Source organism: Hypomesus transpacificus, chromosome 25 (assembly GCF_021917145.1).
Source record: "Hypomesus transpacificus isolate Combined female chromosome 25, fHypTra1, whole genome shotgun sequence".
Classification (NCBI taxonomy): Eukaryota; Metazoa; Chordata; class Actinopteri; order Osmeriformes; family Osmeridae; genus Hypomesus; species Hypomesus transpacificus.
Window position 1 is genome coordinate 5372882 of NC_061084.1, and position 25790 is coordinate 5398671.

A 25790-nucleotide genomic window follows, 5' to 3' on the forward strand; every position below is an offset into this window, starting at 1 on the left:
GGGGGGGGGGGGGGGGGGGGGGGGAGACGTGTTGGAGGGAGAGTGTATGCCCCTCTCCAGTAAAGCTATTTTGAAATTGACCCCTCTCATTCGGGCACGGGACAGCAACACTGCAGCTGTCTGGAACCATGACTGAAGATGACGGATTCTGTTGTCGTGGAGGGATATGTCAAATTCAGAGATGGAAAAAAGGTGTTTATTTGACGAAATAGTTCATTAAATGTGTACGCGACTTCATTATTTTGTGCTGGCTATACTTTGTTTCCTTCTCTTTGCAGTGGAAGACTAGGTGGGTCGTACTTCGAAAGCCATCGCCTGTGGCAGGTAGGTTTTTCTTTACAGTTCTATATTTGAAAGCGGGTAATCCCATACACGTTGTTGAAATAGCGGCGCACTCTTTACAATGTTTATCTTTGTTAGATTAACATGGTAACTCAATGCCATTCCGTCTCGGTGTTACTTTGTTTTTGATAAAAACATATCAGGTAGTCATGGATGTGACACAACAGCACAATCCAGGCAAGCAATGTAACTCAAATTACACTTGAACTTGCATAACTGTATGTCGTGTTTTTTCCAAATCCATTGGCCTCACTGAAGGCTTCAAATTTCATTGTGCCCATTCAGAACTTTGGCTGGCTCCTGAAATTTCATGTGGTTTTGACTGATATATTTTAAGAGGCTTGCATGCAAGTGTCATCTGTAAATCTTAAATAGTTTACATATCAATTAAGTACAGTTGTCTGGACAGTGGCAGTTAGTTGGGCATTTCATGTTGGTTTACATTCAGACACGCATGATTTCATGGTGCTTTGCTGAATGAGGCTTCAACCCAGGGTGAGAATTACAGGGGGTTTGGGGGGGTCTGACCCCCCTAATTAAGACTTAGACCCACCCAAAAGAGGTAAAAACAACAGGTCGGGGGGGTCGATACACAATCTGGAGAAGAAGTTCACCCCCCCAATTGTCATTGTATAATTCGCACTCTGATTCAACCCCAGTCGAAAGAGATGACATGGCCACATTGTGTCACTGTTCATCTCAGTCTCAGTTGCTACTTGTCTCTTGCTCATGCTACGTGTTTAACGGATTAGGCCGAGGTGGAATGCAACCGTTCTACAGACCTTTGAAGTTTCATGTTATCACAGCTGACCGTGGTCATGCGTGAGCTGAGCTTGTGTGCTTGACAAAATAGATGGCCTTGTTTTGTCAGTTGACACTGGTTGTAGTTTTACAGTACCAAGAGCAGAGGAGACCCTGGTTGGCAACCGTCTGTCTCCATAAGCAAGTGCAGTTTCGACATATCTTCCCGTATACCCTTAGGCCAAATCCCAAGACTTTGAAATTCTGTAAACAAGTGGGACATACTGTACTGGTTTTACCTTCAGAATGGCAATTGGGTTTATTATTCTGATGCATCTAGGATGTTACTGCATGGCCTTGGCTTAGTATGCATCTTTAATAGCTTGTTTATAATCTCTTCCTTCACCACAGCCTTCTTCTGGAACACTCTTAGACAACGTAGAGAGTTTCTCTATCTAGCCTCACTGCTATAGATAGCATTGGTGGATTTAATGGCCTTGTCTGAATATGTGGTAACAGATGTTCATTAAGACCTTCTCCTTTTGAACTCCCATCTTCATGTGAGAGTAAAGATTTGAAGAAATAACCAGTTTCAGCATCAAAACTTGTTCATCCTTTATGCTCTCTACTGTGTTTATGACTTGGGTGCCAAATATTGTCAGCATCCCAGTCATAAGAGTTAACAAGAGTAGCACAATCCAAGCTCATTCTGCACACTAGGCAGCGTTTCAAATACAAAAGTACTACGTTACCCACAATCCCCCTTCCTACCTCTCTTTCTACCTCCGCCAGACTGTCTAGTCCTGCTGGTGTTTAAAGACAAATCAGAAAAGACTCAGGGCCACAAGGAGAGGGCCAGCATCACCTTGGAAGACATCTGTGGCCTGGAGACTGGACTGTGGTATGAAGGGGCAGGCTACACCCTGGCAATACTCTGCCTGAGCCAGGCTGCCGTGCTGGGTTTTGACAGCAAGGACGCCCTGCTGGCCTGGGACATCCGTGTCCGCTACAGCCTCGGAGAAGGTAGGGTCGGGGAGGCGGGCCTCCGGTGTCCTGGCTGCGACATGATGAACGTGATTACATTTGTATGAAGTGTTTGTAAAAAATTTACAATGTTATGCGCTGGCCTGTGTGAGGGTAAATGTAACAGGATTAGCTGATTTTACACATCAATTATTTAGAGGCTAAATTACTTATAAGACACAGAAACCAAAGCAATACCGTTCTAGACTTCAGAATACAGTTTCATTGTGTTTAGGCCTCAGATACCTGTATGAACCGTTTAAAATTAATAGTTTTATATTGTGATTCAGACCGAACATGAGAAATCTGGCTCTAGAAAGGTTGTAACATTTATCAGACATAATTACTGTGTGGACATCTCTCACCGTGAAAATGTCTGACATCTATCTGTTTTGAGATTTGCACATGGAAATGGTGGAGGTGTTTGGAAGGAATGAAAGGCTTTGTTTGGCCTAAAGTTGGGATTCAGAAAGTTGGATTTACAAGAGGGGAGGGAGAGGTGAAGGAGAATATTTTAGGGTCACAGGGGAAGTTTAGACTTGTGCTGGGTGGGCGTAGGGTAGGGTAATTGAATCCAACAACTGGAGTAATCCTGCTACATGAGGTTTGAACTCCATGTAGTGCTTGCTTGCACATAGTTTCACTTCTTCATTGCTCAAGGCCAAACAATTCTCTGGAAAGCTATACTGTGTAGTATACAGTGTTAAACATTAATGTAGGTATTAAATAATAATACGTTGGCTTTTTCAAGAGCTGTGAATCAAAACAATATGCTTTCATCATACATGCTTACCATCTTACAGTTCAGTAGAGAATAGAAAGGGAATCTCTCTAAACCATAATAGCTGAACTAGCATGCTGTTAAAGTAGCTCGCGGGGAATATCGAATAATCAGATCCTTATGCATACTGCTTTGATGATGACGTTTGGAGTTCAAATTCAACAGTCCAGATGCTTTCTGATGTCTTTATGACTCAGCAGTCCAATATCATTTTAATATGGAACAAATTAGTTCCAAATAGGTCACTAATCCAACGGGGTAATTGACCTGAAAGCATGGAGCGGTTGAATTGTCTAGCCAACACTTTGCAGCTGCCTTCCTTGTGTTTGAGTGGGTGCTTGTGTGTGTGTTTGGATATTGTTTGTGGATATTCGTGTGTCACATGTTTATGTGTATATAGTTTGTCGACGTGTGTGTATATTGGGATGTGTGTGTTGTGTGTGTTGTATGTGTGCCCTATTGTGGTATCCCAGAGTGTGGCCCGGCATGTAGAAATGTCACCTGGTAGCCTGTGTCTGAAGGCTGTCGTGTGCCAACCCTTTTGTTGTGATTTGTGACACCCTGTGAATCTCTCTCCAACTGAGTGATGACAAGCCAGGCCTGGTCGACATTTTCTCATCATTGACGCCATCAATCTCTCACCTGACAGAGTTTGTTCTCTGGGACCAGTCGTGTAAATTTTGGCATTACTGTTTTATTTTGGAGCGACTTCCGTGAACACATTTTTCCACACACACACACGCACACACACACGCTTACACACACACACACGCATACACACACACACGCTCGCACACGCACACAATGTACAAACAGAACAGCGTATCTTCCCTGGTCAGGCCTCCTCTGCTCTAGTGTAGCTCATTAGCAGCGGTATTGACTCAATTACGCTGGTGTTTATGACAGGCTGTGATTGATTGCATTGGGACTCAGATCTGAGCCTGTTCTGAGCTCAGCTCACTGATCTCACTGCATGCTCTCAGCTGTTGTTCCCCCTTTTATTGCAGGAGTAAATCAAAGCCATGCCGGAGCAATAATGTTTGTGATGAAACTGTGTTTTCTACCTCTTTATGCTTGTAGTCTAACCCCCTAACAGAGCTGTTTTAGCTATTGATTTGAAATAACAAGACATTTTGTTTTTGTTGTGGAATTTCTTTAAACTGGCTTCTCATTTGTGTTTCCCAGTACACAAGTTTGGTGTTGGAGTTTTAACTGGCACCAAGTTGGAGAGTGGGCCTGCAACTCTGCACTTGTGCAACAACCTTCTGGTCTTGGCCAGAGACATCCCCCCCACCATCATCGGCCAGTGGAACCTTCCAGACCTACGCAGATATGGGCCTGTATCAAACGGCTTCGTCTTTGAGGGGGGAACACGATGCGGTTACTGTAAGTTGTTTGGATGTTAAATGTTCTGTGCTTCTAGAACTCAGGGCGTGAACAATTGCACTGTCGTGTTGTCTCGTAACTGATGGCACTGCCATTGGTTTAGTTTGACATTCACTTTAGCAGGTGGCTCCTTTCAAGTTGAGGCCAATATTCTATGAGATAAGTCTCAGACCACTTTCACATCTTGTTGAGCATAATGGAATCAGAGAAAGGTTTGTTTTTAGACAGGTCAGAGGAATACTAATTGATGGTCTTACCCAAGCCATGGTACAATACAGCAACACACCCCCCTCCTTTGCCAACATTGGCAATTGTTTTCAATGTGCACAGTAGTCTAAACAAAAACATAAGCTTGTGCACATTTCAATGAGTGCTTTCCGGTTTATGGTATTATTCCAGGCTTGTACCTTACTGAAAGGGTATGTGCTGGATATACTGTATATAAATCAAACAATGTAAATATAATGTAGATAAGACATTAGATTAATAATGATTACACTTATGGAGGATTAAATGTGAGACATCGTCTGCTACACCCTGTGAAATTATAATGCTTGAGTGTGTTTGTGAGGATGACACTGCAGGTGGATTCATGGACAGATCAATTGACGAGAACTTTCCCGCCCCACCTTGCTTACTGAAGTTGTAGTATCTTCACCTATAACCAGTCAGTTGTTTTACGTACAGAGTTTATTAAATCGGCTCACGTGATTCATCAAATTCCCAGACATTTAATTGTTTTTCTTTGAAAGCGTGAGGTGGTGTCTGTGATTCAGTGCATTTTGCCTAAATCAAATGCGTCAATAGAGTTCAGCATGACATCACAGATGTACGGAGAACATTTTTGCCTAAACTATGACTAAAGGATATGCTCAGTCACTGAATGATCCGTCATTTAATCTGATTAAGTTTTCCAGTTGTCACATAATTCAATTGCTCAATGTACTATTGATGTGCTATTGTTCAGGAGCAAAGTACACAAATAATAGGCTTTGTGTGTCATAAAATTTTGCATTTTAAAGGTGAAATCAACTCCTTAGAAGGCAGTTTGTATCAAGTAGAGGCTTTTAGCTTTCCAGCAAAGGCGAACACTACACACATACACTATCAATCAGCCTGGAGTAGTGGCAGGGTTACTGTCCCGAACATGTGTGCATGGTTGTGAGGGAATATGCAACAGAGTACGTATTGGAATAGATGCAGAACTGTTAGAGGGGAAAAGGCTTGTGTCAACACCTGGACCTGACAGAGCGGGCTCGCGGAGAACGCCGCATAGCTGGAGACATCAGAGCACTCCTAATACATAGAGGCCCAGCGGAAATACGAGACTTCACTCTGCGATCCCTGATTTATTTAGCACGATTCAAGCTTGGGCTGGAAGTGCAGCTCGATATGATGAAGGTCGGGCAAGGTATAACTTCCAGACATACATAGGAAACGGCATTCTTTTTGAAGTAGGGAAATGTATGCGTGAATGTGGTATCGGTGAATGGGGGTGGGCAAGAATGTTTATGTGTCTTGAAGGGCGTGCATTCCTGAGATACGTACTTGCAGTACAGTTTATCCACAGCAGATGGAAAAGTGGAGTGACAGTGTTACTGAACCCTTAGGCTCTGGCTAATATATTTCGGTGTCTGCCGTCGTGGCCTCCCTAATTTGTTCCCAGAGATTCCCTTTTCGTAGGAAAGCTCCAAGAAGCACCCAAGGACTCTAAAACGAACTCATGCCATGCCATCTAGCATGCTCGATGGATGGTAGACCTGGGAAGTGTCTGGATGAGAGACCTGCTACTTTTTGCATCCAAATTCAAATAAGACCTCTACTTTGCTTATTTGGTTTGCTGAAAGTAAAGTTCCTGAAAGTGTGTTCTAACAACTGAAACTTCCATCTGGGATCATTTACCGATGCCTGCATTGGGATTGTGTACAAAAGATCCTGTCCCTAAAAGCAATCCTTGGTTGTGTCCCATAGAGAAACATGGCTTTCAGAGCAGAGACGGATGATGTTGTGTGCCCCACATGACTGAAAGGGCACTCAGTGCTTTCATCCCTGGGGACGGCGGCAGAGGATGGCTGCTTGGACGACGGTCAAGCTCTGCTAATCCAGGGTAAAAATAAGAGACCCAGTTCTGACTCCTCTTGCTTCATCGAGGAGCTCAGAGCTCATTTACACTCAGCTCTACAAGAAGGGCAGCTCCTCTGTGTGCTTCGGAGGTTCTGTGTGGTTGGTAGCACTGTTCGGTATGTCAAGATGGTGGTAGGACCTACAGTATATGCTTACCGTAGATGCGCACTGTGTTTTAGTTTTCTAGTACATCCTAAGTTTTAGGGTCTCACCTGTTGTTTTTGTCATTTGACTCAAAATCCTCTGTGTCCTTTTCAGCTGCTGGGTAAAATATCAAGTCACTCCCGATTTAAATCTAGTGTAGAACAATCGAGTATGCGCCCTTGTGAGTCCAACATCTTGTGCTTGGGATCAATTCGATTGAGGTCACTGGAATAAATCTGGTGTCAATTTCCCTTGGAGGTTCTGAGGCCAATGATGGATGCTGGCCTGCTACTCCTGCAGACAGGACATGGTGGTCTTCAGTGTGGTTGAGTGCAAACCTCTGAGTGGTCTTAGCTGGTGACCCCTGTCTCTGCTTAGGTTAACTAGAGTGTGCGGAATGTGGCGGAGGGGCAGCTGTGTCGTGTGTGGTCCCAGGAGCAGGTTGACAGAAGGTGCCCTCTTGGTGACACCCCCTGATGTGTTGTGCATGGTGGTACACAGCCTAGGCTGTTAGCAAGGGTCAGGAGGACACCAAAGGGCATGTTTGTTTACCTTTACACCCTTTCAATTGGACTGAAGACCCTTTACGAAGCGAAAGATGTATACATTTCGTGTGTTTGGGTTTTTCTAAAACTAAGGGGAGTCACATTTGCCCCGACATGTGAACAGTTTAGTTGCCTGTTTCTTGTCTTGTCTGTATGTATGTATCTTACTTGAAATGGAATGAGTCAGACTTCAGACTGAAAACAGCCACTGTTGACATAACACGAGCAACACCTCATTCAAGAGCCAAACCAATCAGCCGGCAGACATTTACACTAAGTCTGCCCTAGCAGAGCCAGATGGAGTGAAGACTTACCACGGTCGAAACGCAGAGATGTGACAGGAAGCTGATGGAGGATGATGTATGTTTCCTACAGGGGCCGGGGTCTTCTTCCTATCCACCACGGAGGGCGAGCATATCAGTTTTCTGTTCGACTGCATCGTCAGAGGCATCTCCCCCACCAGGGGCCCATTTGGTCTGCGGCCAGTCCTTCCAGGTCAGTACCAGACGTGTTGAGTGTCATCCAGCTATTGGCATATGGATCGCCTCTGCTAAATCCATAAAGACAGGGATGGCACATTTATTGCAGTAGGCAGGGGGGGGAGAAAGGGGACAGTTACCTGCTTAATTTAGGTTAATTACTCGTTGCCCTTTTGCCTTACATACCCGACAAGGTTTTAATTGGACTCTTGCCATCTTGATTGTATCAAGCGTCCCTAAAAGCATACTTTATAGCCACCATGCTCTTCCTCTGGATTAAAGCCATCTTCTGGGTGTCCGTCTACTGCTGTTACTCAGCAGAATTACAGCTTTTTTTTGTGGTGGTATCTAAAACTGGATTACCATAAATAGGCCTGTCGCGATAGTCAATATATCGACTTATCACACGGTATATGGAAATGAGTGCAATAATTTTTGGTGCCGTGATATATTGCAACTGATCATTTTTATTATAAAAAATAATGAGTCTATACATTTTTACATAAGAACAAATGTCACAAAAACTTTAGTCGATCCCGCTGCCTCAGTCATCTTGTTTGCTTTCTGTGTCGAAAGAGTAGGCGGAACTAGCGTCTCCACACACACAGAGTGGACACCGACAGGTGAAGAGAAGGCGTGAACTCACGGTGTTATAAAGTGTTCTGTTTCGTGACACCTACAGCTAGTTAGGAAGAACAAGTAAAAATGGACTTGGTTTCAAAGCCGCAATCTTAAGCTCCGGTGTGGGATCATTTTGTCTTTAAGTCGAATGAGATGAGAGCCAATTAACGTGAACGAGCCGGTATGTCGACTTTGTTTTAAAAAAGTGGAAACGAAAAGAGGCAACTAACCAAACATCTCACCTAGCAATACATACTATCCCACCCAGTTTTTCAACCTGTGAACAACAACTGCAGCTGGAGCTGGAAAGGGGTCTTCCATACAGTTCTTATGGTCCATAAAACAGACAGTGAAACAGTGAAATGAGAGAGCAGGATCTAATAACCATTGGGCCAACTGTACACCAGACAAGGGATGCAACAAGGTCACCTTATACGTATTTAATAGGACAAGCACTGTTTAACTTTAATGACACAAGCCAACTTAATTCAGCTGCTCGAACGCACACCTTGCGAGCGCAAGGCAGGGGTTAGGCTGGACAGCTGTGGTTTGTGGGTATTCCTGTTTTCACACATCTCGTCACCCAATCAGAAGTTGAGCTCATCCCCTATTATTGTCATGCGTAGTAGAATAAATAGCAGGGACTATGTCAGAGCGAGAGCCTTGGGGGGTCAAAGTCACAGTTCGCACAAGCAGAGGCCAATACCCCCCCCCCCCCCCCCCCCCCCCCCCCCAATCACTCTGGGCATGTGTGTAACCTCATCCCCCAGGATTCCACTGCATACTGCCCCGCCCCGCACCCGTAACCCACACTTGACTGTCCCCCTTAATGCTCCTCTTTCTCCTTCATGGCGTGCGTCTCTTTCATCTTTCCTTCTATCTGTCTGTAGGTCTTTCTGTCGCTGTACGTTGGCTCCACCCTCCTCCCTTTTCTCTCTTTTCCTACGTTGCTCCTCCTTTTCCACCTTCCTTTTCCCTTCTGGTTTCATGAACTAGTGGTTCACGTGAACTGTCCCTTTTTAACTCCGGCATGCTTTGTCTCTCGTGTGTTTTCCACTGTGCCTGCCCCCCCCCCCTGCCCTTTCCCCCCTCAACAACAGTGTCTAGTCTCTGCTTTACTGTGAACAACTGTATATTTGCAAGGATGGGAATATTTTCGTAGACAAGAGACTAAATGAGATGTCAAATGGTTTGCTGCAATTGAATGTTCTGCATTTTGGAAACATGGCATGGTGATGACAATAATGCAGCCCTTGCCAATCTCCGTTTGAAACACATGAGATCACCTTTCAAATGGGTTTTCATGGCAGAACAATGCCAATATTTAACCTTGGACAGTAAAGATAGACCAGATAGTCGACGTAACCACACAGTCATAGCTGACCTTGGGTCCAAGGTACGTTCAGGACCCTCGCACGGCACCGACGATCTTGAGCCGCACCAACTCCATATCCACGTCCCGTTGGGAACATGTGGCAGCACTATAAATAAACTCTGTGGCGTTGCACAAACACAGCGAGGTGTTCCCCTGCGTGACCCTCATCTCGCAACTCGAAAGGCCAGACAGGTTCAGCCTGACAGACAGGGGGAGATCCAGCTCACATCATGAATGTGCAAGCCTTTTTCACTTTGTCGTCGTACCTAAGTAGTTCCACTTCTGCAATGTTTCCACAAGCACATAACCACATACCATAGTCGGCACCAGTCACAAGGCCAAGTGTAATACAATAGTCACAGAGGTATTTATTGGAGCTGTTTTGATGTTTCCTCAGCTGTCCCATTTAAGCACTTAGGCACTGTGCTGTGTCGTACGTTTGTCTCGGTGATGCTAGCAGAACACCCAAGGCCAATCTTTGATGTGATTTATAGACCTGAACTAATATATATGAACAGAAAACCAATCAAGGAGAATGGCTCTGCCATTCCAATTCAATTGTGATCCGTGACACCGTATGGTTTCAGACATACCTTATGACCTTTCAATACATTCCGTGCAGAAAATGCCAGTCTCGAGTAGTTAAAGGGAAACAGCTTAAGCATTGCTCATACTTTCTAACTCTGAGACTCGCTGTGTTTGCTCTGACAGACCCCAATGCGAGCCAGAACTACTCAGAGGAGAGAGTGAACCACGAGGCGCAGGAGCTGGAGAAACGCCTCAGCATGCTGTCGCACCAGAGCAGCACAGGTGGGCTATCTCTCTACCCTGTCCTTGGAAACAATTCCTCTCCGCTCTCAAACGAGTACATGTGGAGCTCGCCTCTAATGGTGCTTAACCACCTCAGGCATGATCAATGTGATGCATGCTAATGATGTCATGTCGAAGAAAGCGTTTGAGATGACAATTTTTGGAATATACATGATTTATACGTTGACATCTTTGATTAATGTGTTGTTAATATTTTTTGACAGCCTCGTCTACTTATGGCCCATCTGTGGCTGGAGACGATCGTAGTATATCAGGCTCCTCTGACACTTCAGATACCAGCCAATCAGACTGCAGCATCGGGAGCCGTCTGGCTATTTGGACCGAACCAGCGATTGGCCCCTCCTCTTCGGAGAGCGCTGGCCAGTCGGGGGCTAAAGTGGCCACGCAGAGCGAGGAAAAGCTGTCAGTCAGCCAGGTGGGCGAAGCCCGTCCAATGGCCAAACCTTCTCGGTCTCGGCAGCTACAGGAAATTGGTCGGCAGAGCTCTTCTGACAGCGGCATAGCCACAGGAAGCCACTCCTCTTACTCCGGGAGTTTCTCCTCCTACACTGGAAGCTTGGACAATGGTCCAGGGGAGGATTTTGAGTCTCTACTCAGCCTTCCCCCTCATATAGCCCTAGACCTGAGCCCTTGCAGCTGCCCTCCAGCCCCAGGACATGAGTACCAGGTGCCCACATCACTGAGGTACCTCTATGACACCCCCAAGAGCCTACTCCAGGAGGGAGCCGGGGGAGCCCGGGCGCCTGAACCCCCCGTGTCACTCAAGGACGAGGCGACAGAGGGTGAGGAGGCTCCTGGAAGTCAGTCCAGCTCTGCTCCTGGACACTCCGCAGCCAAGTTCTCACAAGGCCAGTTGGAAGAGAACAAGAGCAAGGTGGCGCCATCTGGTGACAGTCAGCACCCTGAGTCGTGCCAGATCTGCAGTTCTCACACGGCGGGCTCCAAAACCATCCTCATCATCTGCTCCACTTGTGGAGGATTCAAGGTACAATGGTTTGTCTGTAACTGTCATTTAAGGCAGGACTCAAAATGTATATTGTTTTCCTTTCATACTAAACCAATGATCTGAAGTGGTCCGTGTCTGATTAGGTTTTGGTTTCGCGCCACTTGACACTACAGTCAAACTTCTTCCTGGATTCTGATGTTTCATAACATTTGATTAAAAAAAAATCCCAAACCTTATGAATAGTAATTGGTTTACAAAGTGTCTTACCTTCTTTAGTTTCCTTAGAAACCAGTCAACAAGTTACATCTTTTCTGCAACATTCTCTGTTATGTAAGACATCTTTGTTGCAGCTTGTATAAATAAGGCCTGCTCATCTCTGTATCATCTTTTGGCTAGTTATTTGTTAATACAGTGCGAAGTGTCACAGCAGTCAATGGCAGAACCTCTATTAATACTCTAGTACCGCCCATTAAATTGGCATGGTGTGAAGGCAATTCAGGTTGCAACTGTCATTTCATTCAGCCAGGTCAGAAGTTGCGTCTTGCACAGTGAGTAGTGCCTCAGGCTGTTACTGCACCTCCAAAGAAGGCGTGCTCACGGAATGTTTTAAGGTTTACCTGTTACCACGGCAACGTTCTTTCGTACTGGATTTGGGGTTTGGACTTTTTCGTTTTGATTTGTTTTGATCCTGTGGCAGGTTACTGCAAAGCCATCAGATTAATCTGGACTTTCTCTTGTTTTCAGCATGTTGTCAGCTACTGTCTAGACTTTCGCTCAAATGCTAATGGCCTATGGTTACCATTTTGATAGAAAAGTGAATCTGATTAACTCTCCAAAAACAAAAATCCAACAACAGGGACTACCTACCGTTTTATTCAAAAATTAATTATCTACTAATACTTATTCCCTTATATTTCGTTTATTATCCATAGCTCCATCCACAGGTGGTACACTTAGTCGTGAAAACTATTTGAGAAATTCTAATCGACAGTGATGATCAAGACCACTTTTTTCCTTTAATTTTTGCTTTTCACTCGGCCATCTCCAAGCTGCAAGTTCAGTTGAGGTTTACAACAGCACAGGCTTTACCATGATTGCCCAGCAGCACCAGTCTTCTGAGACAAGGAGTAGAGTGGAAGGACAACTATCAGCAGCCTTTAGCTTTCAGCCAGACTGAATTCACAATGGGGCGTCCAAAGCTTTTATCAACTCTTTTATGTGTCCAAGTTGCTGCACCTCACAAGGTGTTTTCATCATCACAATTCCTTGCCTTTTAACGATGAAAGACTCTTTAAGAATTCTGTGAAATAAACTAGAAATTTGACATTGTGTTTCATGTATTGCGACCAAAAAAGTATCTTATGCTCTCCTCACAGGGAACCCCACTCTCCCACCTGGGGGGCTCTGCTGTTCCCTCCATACCAGGTAAGTTGGATCTTTCCGGAATGCATATGTACACCATTACCATACACTTCTGTTGCTGCAGTAATGCATGGCTTTGTTTGTATATGTGTTTAAAGAACTACATATGAACCACCTCCCATTGGTAGACTTTAAATCAATGTGCAGATTTAATCACGTATATATATATTATTCAAGAAGAGATGCTTCGTGATGTTTGGGCCAAACCTGAAAACCCTAGTTTGACAATTCACCCCAGGATCTTCTGAACCAAATTCAGCAGAAGAAAGTATGAACAAGTGCCCGTGCAGACGTAACAGCTCAGCCGAATCCAAGACTTTAGTTTCAACAGAAGCCATGGCATCTAACGCTTCACCTGCCCAACTGACCAATCATAGCACAGTGAAGCTGATTTCGAAGAAGATAAATGAGGAGCAGGCCCCAAATAAGAAAGGCAAAGAGAGGTTAGCAAACCTCCTAGCTGATCTCTTAGGCTATCCAAGTATAGCTGGAGAGGCAGGCACACAGACAGGCAGACTGAACTTCTACGAGTCAATGGCTGCTGCATCTGGCCACGTACTCAGATCCCAACCACCTCTTCCTCATGGATCTCCATCACATGATTTAAGCTGCGGCACAGACAAAGACAGTATCATATATGAAAATTGTTTCAAGTGTAAAAGGGAGAATTGCCACCCACCTCAAAGGGTGCCACCACCAATGCCTTATTGCAGCACAAATAGTGCTACTTTGGTGGTTGGTCAGAAGAACCACTTTGGACAGGCCTTACCCTTTAAGCCCTGCTTAGAGATGGGTGTCAGTGAGCAGGAGGGGATGTCTAAACAAGAGGACTCGGCTCAAGTGAAACAAGTGGACCATGTGGTCCAAAACAGAGTCCTCCAGAGTGAGGAGTTGAATTGTCAGTCAGTGACAGATGAAGGTAAGAGGGGCGACTCAGCACCTTAACTTCTTTTTCTTCTTCTTCTTCTTCGACTGAATGCTAACAAACAAATCCAGCCGACTACTTGGTTGGCCTCTCCAAGGTCTGCATCCTTTAGAGTGTGTGCTTCTGTATTCCATGTCTGTTTTTCTCTTTGATTAATAAAAAATCCCTTCCTTTGTTTTCTTTGTATTTCTTCTTGGACTATTTTTCCTTTCCTTACCCCTCCGATCTCCTTGTTCTGCTCTGGTATTGATTTCAGATCTAGCTGCTTTGAAGGTTCAGAGAGGTCCAAGGAATCTTAATGAGTAACCAGGACATTAAACAGAATGTTGTCCCAAACTAAATAGATGAAGTCTATATTCTTATATTTTTAAATAGACAAGCCAGTCTGTTTTTCAGCTAGACCCAGTTTGCTGCAATTCCGGCAACAGTTGCTCCAACATTGTGGTTATGTGTGTGGGGGTTATATTTGTCCTGGAAATGATGAGGCACGTTGTGGATTGCAAGAGCCATTTTCTATTGCTATTGTACAATATTAACCACAAAGCCTTCATTCAGCATTGACTATAAAACTGTATATCTTGTCCAAAGACAATACATTTTGTGGTCAAGTCAGTTGATGTTACTCTATCCCTGTAATCTTCCAGATCGGTCCGATCAGACAGGTTATGTGCTTCTTCACCAACTAACCTCTTTGGAGGCCTTTGTTCACGGTGGGAAACCTAGTACCGGTAATAATTAACTAGGCTTTCATTCAAGACGTTAATTCAAGTTTAAAAGTGATCCTTTTCTTCCTTCAGACAAAAAAACTAGAAGTAAAGAAGAAAGGCGCAAAGTTGATCCTGCATATGAAATCATGGAGAGCCGTGCTCTGGAGAAGAATACAGAGGTGGGGCAAGAAAAAGTGTGATTCCATAACATTACATTCTGTAGTTGTAATAGTAATCATAACATCTGGTAAAGTAAGCTGTACATCAGTAAATAATGAATAACAAATTGCTCCAAAATGTTTGTGTATGGCATTGTAATCCATGGGTGAAAAAGACATTAACAAATGTCATCTACGTTTATGTGTAATGTCACTGAATGTTCATGTGTGGTGGGTGACCTGGAGTGACTTAAAGATGCACAGTAATCCCAGCAGAGCAAGGGTACTCTTTTCATACAGTTATATGTGGGTGTTTGATGAGTCACTGTACTCTAAAGCCAGCTGTGACTGCTCAGAGCCAGAGCAGACTGTAAGAGCCTTACCTCAGGATTGCTTGCTCTGAGCCAGACAGCGAACCATGAGAGGGGAGAATTTTACACCTTATTCGCAACATTGCCTCTGCTGTGTTCTGTCTGTAACTCTGGCTCACTGTAACCTTGGTTATTTATGCATTAAAAGCATTTATAAACCTCCATGAACTCATAAGAGTTTACAATGTGTGAGTACTAAGTGAACTGCAATTACAGAAAATAAAATAAAATCAATCTGAAGCAGTGAACTGTCTAGTGAACTGTGAGTTACATATTGCCCAAGTCTGACTTCAATTTACATTTCACAGTTCATTACTGTCAGACACAGAGAGAATGACACCATTCGAAATAAAGCTTTTTATTCTTACTGCATATTTTTCAGACTGAAGAGAAAAGCAAGTACGAGCTAATGGGGAGCTGTGGACACCAGAGGTTCCTTCATGAAACTGAGGGTGAGAGAATTCAAGGTTCTAGAACTTTCCATGTTCCGTCTTAACCCACTGATCATTGTACTTGAAGTATACATAACAACCAGAGTTTGATTTGATGTTTGATGTCCTGCTTTGCCAGTAAAAGCATACACAGGAGGTTTACCAAAGAGATTCTTTTACTTTTCTCAGTGGGCAATTGGATGTTTATAAACAAATATACTGTATGTATACAAATATTTTAAAAAAATATGTTCCAGACAAGTAGAATGTCTCTGCTCTCATTACGATAATTCCCTTTGGTCCCGCAGTAGAAAGGAGATCATTTTTTTCACGAGTCATCTTCATAATGACCCTTTACACCGTGCGTGTACGAGTGTTTTTGTGTGAAATGAGGCTCTCTCAGATGGACTATCTGATGTGGCAGATAGTCACCAGATATGTGGCCTCAGAGGGGAAGAAAGCACAGACAGGCAGATACCTCATTAGAGGAACTATATACCAATAAGTAATTCAGACAGAACAGCACATTGCATGATATAAATTTAGCCTGATCATTAAAATCAATGAACTCTATCATTGTTTGCATTATGCAAATCACATTTCAGATTGATCAATGATGCGTTCGCGAATTCAGTGTGTATTTAAGGCCAACTGTAACTGTGGTTTAAGTGAAATCAAGGCCAAAGTTGAGGATAATAGTTTCATCCTGCGACTGACGAATGATAGGACAAGCTGCTATTCTCAGACCTCTCTATCTGTCCATCAACATTGCAGAAATGGCTGAGTGCTTTTGTCAATGCATTTAGGTATCTCCACAAACTTGTGTTGCCTGAGAAACAACTACAGACACACACACAAAACACAAAACATACACACACTGTTCCCCCAAGCAGTCTCTGCCAGGTGTGAGGGGATGTGTAAAGACAGAAGATTGTCCGTGATGCAAGGTAAAAGGGCAGTCGTCAAGAGAACTCTGGACAGTCAGAACGCCCATTCACGGATCTGTTCCCCTCAAGTCTTGTACACACCTGTTCCAGAACGGTCTTCACGATTGTCACGTCGTGGAACCAAATACATCACTCAGCCTTAGCAATCACCTCCCACACCTGGCCACATTACCCAGGTCACCTTCCTCTCGTCTCCCTGAGCCTTCCCACCAGGGGGCACCCTGGACTAACTGGGATGAGGCTTTCGCCGCAAATTGCCCGGAGGGCTAGCATTACACCAGTAGCCAAAAGGTTGCCAGATCTTATCCCTCAGGTTCAGATGGCAGCAATGCTAGGTGACCCAAAAGTAGGAGCTGAGCAGGTGTCTGGGAAGTAGCTTGTGTTGACTCTTTGCTAAACGAACCCCGGCCTTGAAGAAGACTCATGAACTAAAACCATCGTACAGCGTAGGCGAGGAACTGTAACTTACCTTGTGCCTTTTGTTAAATTCCTCTGTGAGTCCATGTCTGTGAAATATGGAGAAGAAGAGGGACGAAACCCAGAAATCTACCTTATGGCAATGATGTATGGTACCTCTGCTAGACTTTTCATCACTTAGATCAAATCAAGTGATTCTTATAAAAGATTGCCGGGCAATCTACTAGCATTTTCCCCGGACTTTACAAGCCCAGGCTAGTGACCGTGGTGAACTAAGGTCGTCAAGATTACCCAGGGGTTACCCTGGCATCACCTTCAGAGAGAATCTCTAGAAAGGTGGTGACTCTGCCAAAACGTCTGCCCCTCTCTCACCCTTGTCCGCTGCAATCGTTCTGTGTAAATGGCTAAATGGTCTTAGCCCTGAACCGGATCAGCCCGCCGTTGAACTGTCACAATAGCCACGGGGAGCCAATGTGTGCATTCATGAGCCAGTTACACTCTCAGACCATGTCACAGACCGAACCGCTGAATCTTTATGACTCTAATGGCTTTGGAAAGACTGAGGGGGAAAATGGCCGCTAAATGTCAAGAGACCAGCTGAACACTATCTGACACCAGATTACCACTAGGAAGAAATTACAGGAAAGGATTTTTTTGTATTCACCTTCAATTACAGCACCAAGCTGTAAGTTTAAAACAGGGTTTGTGCATTTGTTCAGGGGTATTTGGTTGAGTTGATGAAGAGTCTCAGGAGCAAGACAATAGGAATGAAAATTAAGGACAATATGGCACGCGTCAAAGGAAGACCGTTTCGGATAAGTCATGTTTCTCCATGGCTGCTTCGATGCCCTTAAGAAAGAGTATCCCACAATAGAGCTGACGTAAGATGTGTCATTGACAGTGTGGCGGATAATTTTATCCCACTGTTTTTACAAGACGCCTTCAGTAGCGTTGCCATTTCATTACTGAAAGAAACTCAAAAGACGATGATTTTGTTCACTACTATGACTGCCCTTGGCTACACTGTATATATATGATGAGCAGATAGACTGACCTAGAAAGATGAGAGCATTCTACAGTTCCTTTACATTGTTCACAGCTCCTGTGTGATTGCAGATTCTATCTTAATTTCATTGCTGAGTGAACGTTCTTCCAAAGTGATCATGACCATCTTTTTGGCAAGAAGCACAATTCCAAGACGGAATTAGCATACCATGAATAGCATTCAAATACATATCAATGAGATCCTTTCAGATGTCCCTTGGATACCAATAGTTTTTCACAGCTGTGTAATTTCTAGGTCATGTTGGTATGAATGAGCAACGCTTAAGAATGACACACGCATGCCATTTGCCACACATTTGATGATAGGATGAAAGTAACTGTTTTGAAAAGCACATTTCAGTTGTGGTTTGCAGATACAACATGTTTTATTTCTATAGTTTCTCTATCTTCCTACACAGTAATGTATTTCCACTTTATGACTTCCACTTGTCACCCACATGTAATCAATGCGCTAGTGCAGAGTTGGTGAACGGTACACATCATAATATATATTAAGTTTGAGTTGAGTGTTTGACAGGAATCACTTACCTCCGAAAACAGATTGAGTAGACACTTCTTGATGAGTTACTGACATCTTATATCCTCATTTGGACCGTTGGGTCGGAAATTACACAATTTATCAAGATGTCACACTGTCACAGACTAATGATCCAAACTTCCCCCACTCCTCAATGGACACTTGGAATAGATACTTTTTAAAGCCAAGTTAATAAGAGATACACTCTCTGAAACCTAACGAGCCCTAAACCATTTCATGAATTATTCTTTCGTTTTGAGTGTCTTGTGAAACAAGAATACCTTGACTAAACAAATAAAAGACTTTTTGCCCTTTCTGAAACACTTGTTATGTGTAGGTGTATTTTCAGCAGCACCTCCTTCAATGCTGGTTGTCTTGCCTGCCTCCCACCTCTCTCTCACCTGAGGTGACTCATACAGCACCACAGTACTTTCCATGTAATGAATAGATTGGTTTCTCCCATCTGCTTCTTCATCTGCAGGTGCCGTGTTCGTGTTCCCAACCGATATGACAGCTCCAGACAGGTGTCGGGGTGATGGCGTGAACTACGTTAACATCCCTGTTAGCCCCACGTCCAAGAAGCAGCTCAACTACATGGAGCTGGAACTGCAGGAGCCTGCTGTGGGAGGCAGGGCCCCCGCCAGCCACCTCTCCACACAGAGTGAGGACTCGCCTTCTGACCCCGGTCATCTTTGCAGGCCAGCCGCCAGCGTTCCTTACTGTATATGCAACCGTGATTAGGATTCGACTAGCCAGTAGTCTTGATGTTGATATTTTGTAGGTATGAAGGATATGTTTTTGTGAGGAAAACACTTTTTTTTTAAAGGTTTCTTGTTTATTCAAGATAAAATAACCTAGAAGGATGGACTGTAGGCTAACACTACTAGCGCATATCGATTTCAATCCCCCCCAAGAGACTCTGCAAATGAGCATCCTGTAATTCTATTTCCCTTCGGTGCGAGATAAGAAAAAGCCCCTAAACGATCCTGTTGATTATTCTTGTCTCGCCAAGCGACAGGCGAGCCTTTGTAATCAAGCCCAGCGAGATGATAGCAAGGTCTAATAGGCAAAAAGTCTGCCATTACCATCATTACTCTCAGGAATATGAGGAGCGCTCAGACTTGATCTGAGAAAGGTTAATCTCCAACGACAGAGGCACAGTTCTTGTCCTGGCATGTGCCATCATTTATCTGTCAGAAGGAGGAGTGTTACATCGAAGATGCTTTGGGGGGGTCACAGGGGCATTCAGAAAACCGCTGTGAAATCACTTGCTCTAATGGGGTCAGCTTCTGTGAGGTGGGTGTGGGTGTGTGTGTGTGTGTGTGTGTGTGTGTGTGTGTGTGTGTGTGTGTGCGTGATGAATATGATGCCTACTTTGTAAGACTGATTTGGAAAGCAAAACTGAAAGTAACTTTTATAGTCTTTTCATGTCTCATGGACAGGAACATAATACAGGTGAGCGCACACATTCACCGCTTTCATGACTAGTGGGCTACCCTTTCCCCTTGAAAAGTAATAGGGAAATCTGTTTTATTTTATGTCTCGACAGGAAAAAGTTCCACTAAATATGCCCAGATTGACATCACTGCTACAGAGACCGCTCACAAAGTGGGTACCCAGCATGCACTGGGCCGAGAGGAGGGTCTTCACTCTATGGAGCAGCGGAGGAGGGGAGCACCACAGTGACATTGCATGTCTCCCCCCCCTGACCTTTGCAGGACCTCATACCCAACTGGGCATTTATAGAATCCGACACTTCGAACTTCCTAGTGCAGCTCCATTCTCCACAGTGTCAAAACTCCTTGGCAACACCAAAATGATGTCGACCGATTGTTGCTCGAAATGTATGTCTCATTTTGTGCCAAATACCGCAGTCACGTTTTCCGTGAAGGCAAGCTGGAAAATATGGCGATCGTCTGCAGCGTTGCTCCCACAGACTGGACAGCTGCCCACAATCCAAAAAGCAACATGAAAACAAGTGAAGGAAGAAGGCTGTGTGCAGGAGACGTTTCAATCAAGACTTCCCGTGTGGAGTCAGACATCTCATTAGATGGCATTATGTCACGGTCATAGCCTTAGGCAGAGTATGGGTGCGTGAATGTGCTCATTTTGAGCTGAGTATTCGCTCTTCCAAACCCCCACAGCTCTGGCTTTTCAGCCTACCCGGGCCACCCCTAATTGAATGCGCCACGCTTAGGATCTCATCTGGGAGAACGAGAGAGGTGTGATTAGCAGTTGTTTTCACCTTCAGAAGTTGCTTTTAATTATCATTGCATTAATGCTACAGCATGTAGTGCTAAGATTTCCCAAGGCAATTTGTTTGGTATGTGGTAAAAAAAATATATATATTTTCATCCTATACTGTACAGTACATCCAGTCTTAGTCCTTGGAGAGTACTGCAGAAAAAAAGGATTCCCAGCTTTAAATGGTTGTGTTGTCCGAAGGAACTTTGACTAGGTTGATTGTGGTTAATTGCTGAGCATCGACCACAACAGAATTGACGATGCTCAAGTTTGTTGTTCTGTTTCACGGTTCATGTGGAATTGCTGTGGGACTGGCCAAGCTTTACAAACAGTCTATAAATAATTCAAAGCACAGGCTACAGTACACTGAATTCAGTTTTTTCTTCTTCAGAGAAAGCCAAAGCAAAAAACAATGTAAACCTTAGACAACCTGAAAAAGCTCTTTCCCCCTGCACACACCACACTGTGTGTGAATGCAGGGTTTTAGCAGATGTAACAGCCATTGTTTGATTGGTGATGTAAGAACAACTCTAATCTTAAACCACATATACGTTTTCCATTGAATCTGCATACATTTGTTAGAAGAACCTCCTTTATATTTACAATCTCATTATTACTTGTGTTGCTGTAAATACATTCTGTCTTTCATATGAGAAGATCTGGACTGCCAAGAATTATACATTTGAAGATAATACTGTATGTACAGATTTATGTAAAGAGTTTGAAAATAATGTCTGTGTTTTTCAAAGGGCATCTTTTCTTGTAACATGTTATTTATATTGTCACAACCACTGCTTTATAAGAGTGTAAGTTACTAAGTGTAAGTTCTCACATTTACATTTTAAATTGTATTAATTTAGCTCAGGGGTCCCCAAATTTCTTTCTGCGATGTTCTGTAACAGAAAATTACATGTGCCGGAGTGATTAGCAGTATTATTGTGGCTCGATCATGATGGAACGTTATGTTGAATGTACCATTCTGTTGGTGGGTGAATCTAACAAATAATTTGTTTACGTTAATAATTATAGTTAATAACTAAGGGACATTTTAATTGGTAATAACTGATGTAAATTTTAGTTTGAAAGCTAACCTTCATAATCAAATTCCAATACCGGTATGATATGATTACAACACATAAGCCTATTTAAAATTACATTGTCAAAATATGTCTCTGGCACTGTTCAGAGGGCCGGTCCAAATGTGTGGGCGCGCCATATTCGGCCCAGGGGCCGTAGTTTGGAGGGCCCTGATTTAGCTGATGCTTTTATCCAAAGGAACATACAAATAGTGCATATAGATAGTACAGCAGACAATCAAACATGGGACTTTTCTATACAAATGTGATTATTCAAATATAAACCTAATGGTTATACATATAAAGCAAGATTACAATTAACTGTTTGTTTTGTTTTTTCGTTTCACATTTTCACATTCCATTGGAAGTGGTATTATTTTCCTGTCTGATTTTATTATTAATAACAAAGGTGTAGAAACAAAGTAACAAGAATTTTACCCAGTAACTTAATTTGTCACCATCATGTTGTAGGCAGTATAACATTCCTTAACAGGGCGATAAATATGCCAAGAGGCGATATATAGTTTCCACACCTGTAGCACCCTTGTTCTGACTCTACTTTACTTGGTAGATAATAATAATAATCAAATGTGTTTGCTAAGGAATAATTATTATTCTCAGCAAATAACAGGTGACATTTCTATTTAAAAATAGGCAGTTTAAGAGAGTGCTTTCAATGATTTTCTTAAATGATTTTCAATATATTCATGATGTTGTGGTGTCTGTGCAAGATCAAATGACCTCACATGTTAACTCCTTGAAGGTGCACCTCATCTCATCAACCAGCTGGATCATACATCTTTCAGGTGGCAACACAGTGATTGGAACCAGTCGGAGGACCTGCAGGGCCACCGGGGAGCTTGTCATTGAGGGCCAGGTCACACCATGTGAGATTATGAAATACTTAATTATTTCTATCTTTCGTGAGATATGAGATATGATTCTGAATTTTTGTTTATCTACAGAGTGGATAGGACTGAGGTGCTGGTCAAAACTAAAGTAAATCCTTATAAAGACCTATGACACAAAAAGCTATTTGTGAGTTCTGTGAGCTGAAATTTGGAACCTTTCATCTGGCTTCAAAAACGTACATCTACTGTATTACATTTATAATGTTGCCTTGAAAATTAGATTTCAGGGTTGTTTTGTAAACCTCTGCTCTCATCAGACAGCAAATTCAAACACCTCCCGCTGTTCTATTATTGAGGCATAGAATGTTTTTTTTTAGCTGTTTACAGTTCATCCTTAGCCTTGAAACGCCTTTCAAGCGATAGAAAATGTAACATTGCCTACAATCGATGAATTATTCACAACGAGAAATAATTGAGTGAGGCTGATTTCCACGCTAGAAAGATGTAATAACATTTAATAGAGCAGCACCTGGTTCTTTTGTGCATCACCTCAGGTCCTGTCCCGAATGTCAAATGTATGGGATGATCTCACCTCACCTTCCCCTCCAGTCATAGATTGTCCTATTCCTCTCATCCTTTTAGGTTTGTTTACGTTCATATGTAAAAAAGGGAAAAAAAGAGACGATGGCGAGAGGAGAGGCGGGTGTAAAAAAAAGCCCTCAAGGGGCTTTGTTGTCACGACATGACCAGGCCTGCTACTGGTGCAGGTGAATCCATCCGGCCCCATCCTCCTCAACTGTCTTCATTACTTCTCTTAACTGACACTCAAAAGGTCTTTTGTCCTACGGAGCAGATCAGGTGAACTCTGAAGATCTGGGGTCCAATCTATCAGGTCTTTGAAGCAATACAGCTGAGATAGTAAATTTCAACCATAAACATTGATGTTATTGATCTACCAGATTTGTACTAAATGTCATTGATTACTGTTAATGACCTGGACATGTTTTATACAGTAGCCATTTATTATAGTGAGTGTTCTTTCAATTATGTAGGAGGAGAGTTTGTGGTACTAACTGTGCTTCGCAAGCATTAATTGACCCTTGACACAAATAATGAACCTCAGTTAAATTGTGATATCAATTCTGTTCGCTGTTGCCATGCCATGGGGAAAGAACGGTGAAGGTGTTCTTACCGTGGAGTAAAGTAATCGGTGAACTTTGCATCTATTATTCACCATATTAGCTCAGCTGGTTTCTTTATAAACCTTGTGAGGGTCTCAAGCAAGTTCTTTCAGATGTCCAAGTGCTCAACAATGGTCTTGGGTGTGCATTGATACTCCAGCCTCCAACATCATCAAATGTTAAGTAAATGCTATGGATCCTCAAATAGCATCTGATCATCTTATTTGTCGCAAGTGATTTGTTGCAATGGGTCAAAGCCTCCAGGGTACGGTAACATTTTCAAACGGCAACCCAATAAACTCTGTCCACTGACCTTTCTGTTCTGGTCATTGGGACTTGGTCATTGGCCTTGTTCAACAGAACTCAATTATGTCCTCTAATGGCTCACAGAAAGAGGATTTTGTAGTCGGTGCCCACAAGGCATTGCTGAGAAGAAATGTTCTAATCTCGTTTTCTTTTATGTACACAACTCTTTCTTTTTTGCTGCCTTCCCACTGGTCAAACATTTGATGTCTCGGTCAGTCACAAACTAACTCGTTCATACTCTATAGCATTTGAAGAACTTTCCATTTACACACCAGTTTGAGTTCTTTATATTTGTCTATTTAGGAACCACAAGGGAATGGAAGGTGACAAAAAGAGGAATGATGCACATTACTTGACTGCCTACTTTCAGATATATATGGGTCCATGGTCCAAACGATGAAGTTGAACATACCAAATTAATTTATATGTTTTATGCAAGCAAAATACTGACTCTGGCATACTGTCATTAAGGAAGAAATGAGTCATACAGCTAGAGTGAAATTGGGCTTAATCTTGTTCTGAAATAACTGACAAAGTTTGTCTTCATTACCCAGAAGATGTGAAGACAAACACTTGAGCTACATAATCCACTACTTGTATACCAACCTTTTCCCATGGACAGCAAGACTCTTGTGGCTTTGGATTACCCTGCCTCAAAAAAACAGGAAAATGATTTTATTACAAAAACAATCCACTTATCAATGACATCATCAATGTAATTATGCAATGAGAAGTGGCTGACCCTTGATTGTATTTTTCTCTTCTCTGCTTTCTGTAGTTATTGATTTCCATGGGTCTTGGTCCCATCGGTCCTTCGAGGTGAAGAATTCTATTCAGTGTGATGTTCGGAATCATTGAGAGGGCTCCGTTATCTGTGTAGCCTGATGGCAAGAGTATGTTTAACCTATTAGATCACTTCAGGAGTATGTTTAGCCTATTAGATCACTTCAGGAGTATGTTTAGCCTATTAGATCACTTCCCACACAGTGCTGTTGTTGTTAACATTAAACCACCCTGATCATGAGCTCAATTATTCAAATGTGTTCTGAGCTCCTTTCCTAAGACCCAGTGACCAAAATCATAAGCTGACCATGTATTCAAACATGCCAGTGCTAGTAAAAATCCTGATTTGAATTAATCCAGAGCACTGTGAAATAATTATACTATTATACTCCTGAAAAGGAGAAGAGTCATGTAGTTTAAGTATTTCGTCTTTAACCTGACTACCCACGTATTTGCAAGGAATCAGTTGAATGACAACTTCTACATTGCGAGCGAGCCAAATGTGTTGCTAAGCCCTACAGTTGGGTAGAGAATTTGCCTCGGTTTTCTTTTCATCAACAACAACAACAACAAATGCAGTTACCTACAGCTGTTTGTGGCAATGTGAAGACAATTAAAGGATTTGAAAGGTTTGATTGAATATAGTTTTTTTTAAGTCACTCAAGGTTAGACAATTTATCAATCCAAAATGGACAATCACATCCCTGTTTGTGTCCATTCATACGTTAAAAACTGATCGGTTCGTCATCGGTTGCACACCAATAAAGAGAACATCTGTTTGTAAATTTGGCAAAAGTAGTTGTCTCCTGTTTACACTTTCATTTCACAGCAACAGGTTCCTGAGCGGATTAACACGGATATGTAAAAATGGTTCTCTAACATCAGCCAGTGCTATAATTGATCTGGAAATTAGAGTTTTTTCATTGATGTGAAAAAGTAATGACCCTGAATTGTACTTTGTCAATTTTAAAGGAACACCATAGTACACAATTACACACAACACATGCAGGTACAATTACATAGTACACACAAAAATAAATTACAAGAAGAC

General features: G+C 42.9%; 1 protein-coding gene across 3 annotated transcripts; it reads left to right on the top strand.

The window, feature by feature from the left end:
- Positions 1 to 26: 26 nt before the first annotated feature.
- On the top strand, positions 27 to 22265 carry LOC124487090 (protein Dok-7-like). 3 transcript variants are annotated; one of them, XM_047049122.1, is made up of 14 exons: positions 27 to 192; positions 279 to 324; positions 1876 to 2106; positions 4073 to 4273; positions 7462 to 7581; positions 10273 to 10371; positions 10596 to 11377; positions 12715 to 12763; positions 12999 to 13679; positions 14330 to 14395; positions 14483 to 14571; positions 15304 to 15373; positions 18780 to 18959; positions 19848 to 22265. In XM_047049122.1, the coding sequence occupies exons 1-14, from the start codon at positions 139 to 141 to the stop codon at positions 19982 to 19984; spliced, it is 2805 nt and encodes a 934-aa protein (XP_046905078.1). In that variant the 5' UTR covers positions 27 to 138; the 3' UTR covers positions 19985 to 22265. The 3 variants fall into 3 exon arrangements, with proteins under 3 accessions (XP_046905078.1, XP_046905079.1, XP_046905080.1); XM_047049123.1 differs by lacking the exon at positions 14330 to 14395 and having other exon boundaries at positions 19848 to 22264; XM_047049124.1 differs by lacking the exons at positions 12999 to 13679; positions 14330 to 14395 and having other exon boundaries at positions 19848 to 22257.
- Positions 22266 to 25790: the final 3525 nt, after the last annotated feature.

Bases quoted from the DNA above. Each gene is read 5' to 3' on its own strand.
- LOC124487090 (XM_047049122.1), top strand. From the start codon at position 139: ATGACGGATTCTGTTGTCGTGGAGGGATATGTCAAATTCAGAGATGGA. The intron at 12,764-12,998 runs GTAAGTTGGATC...AATTCACCCCAG, and splicing joins TGCTGTTCCCTCCATACCAG to GATCTTCTGAACCAAATTCA. The intron at 18,960-19,847 runs GTGAGGACTCGC...ATGTCTCGACAG, and splicing joins CAGCCACCTCTCCACACAGA to GAAAAAGTTCCACTAAATAT.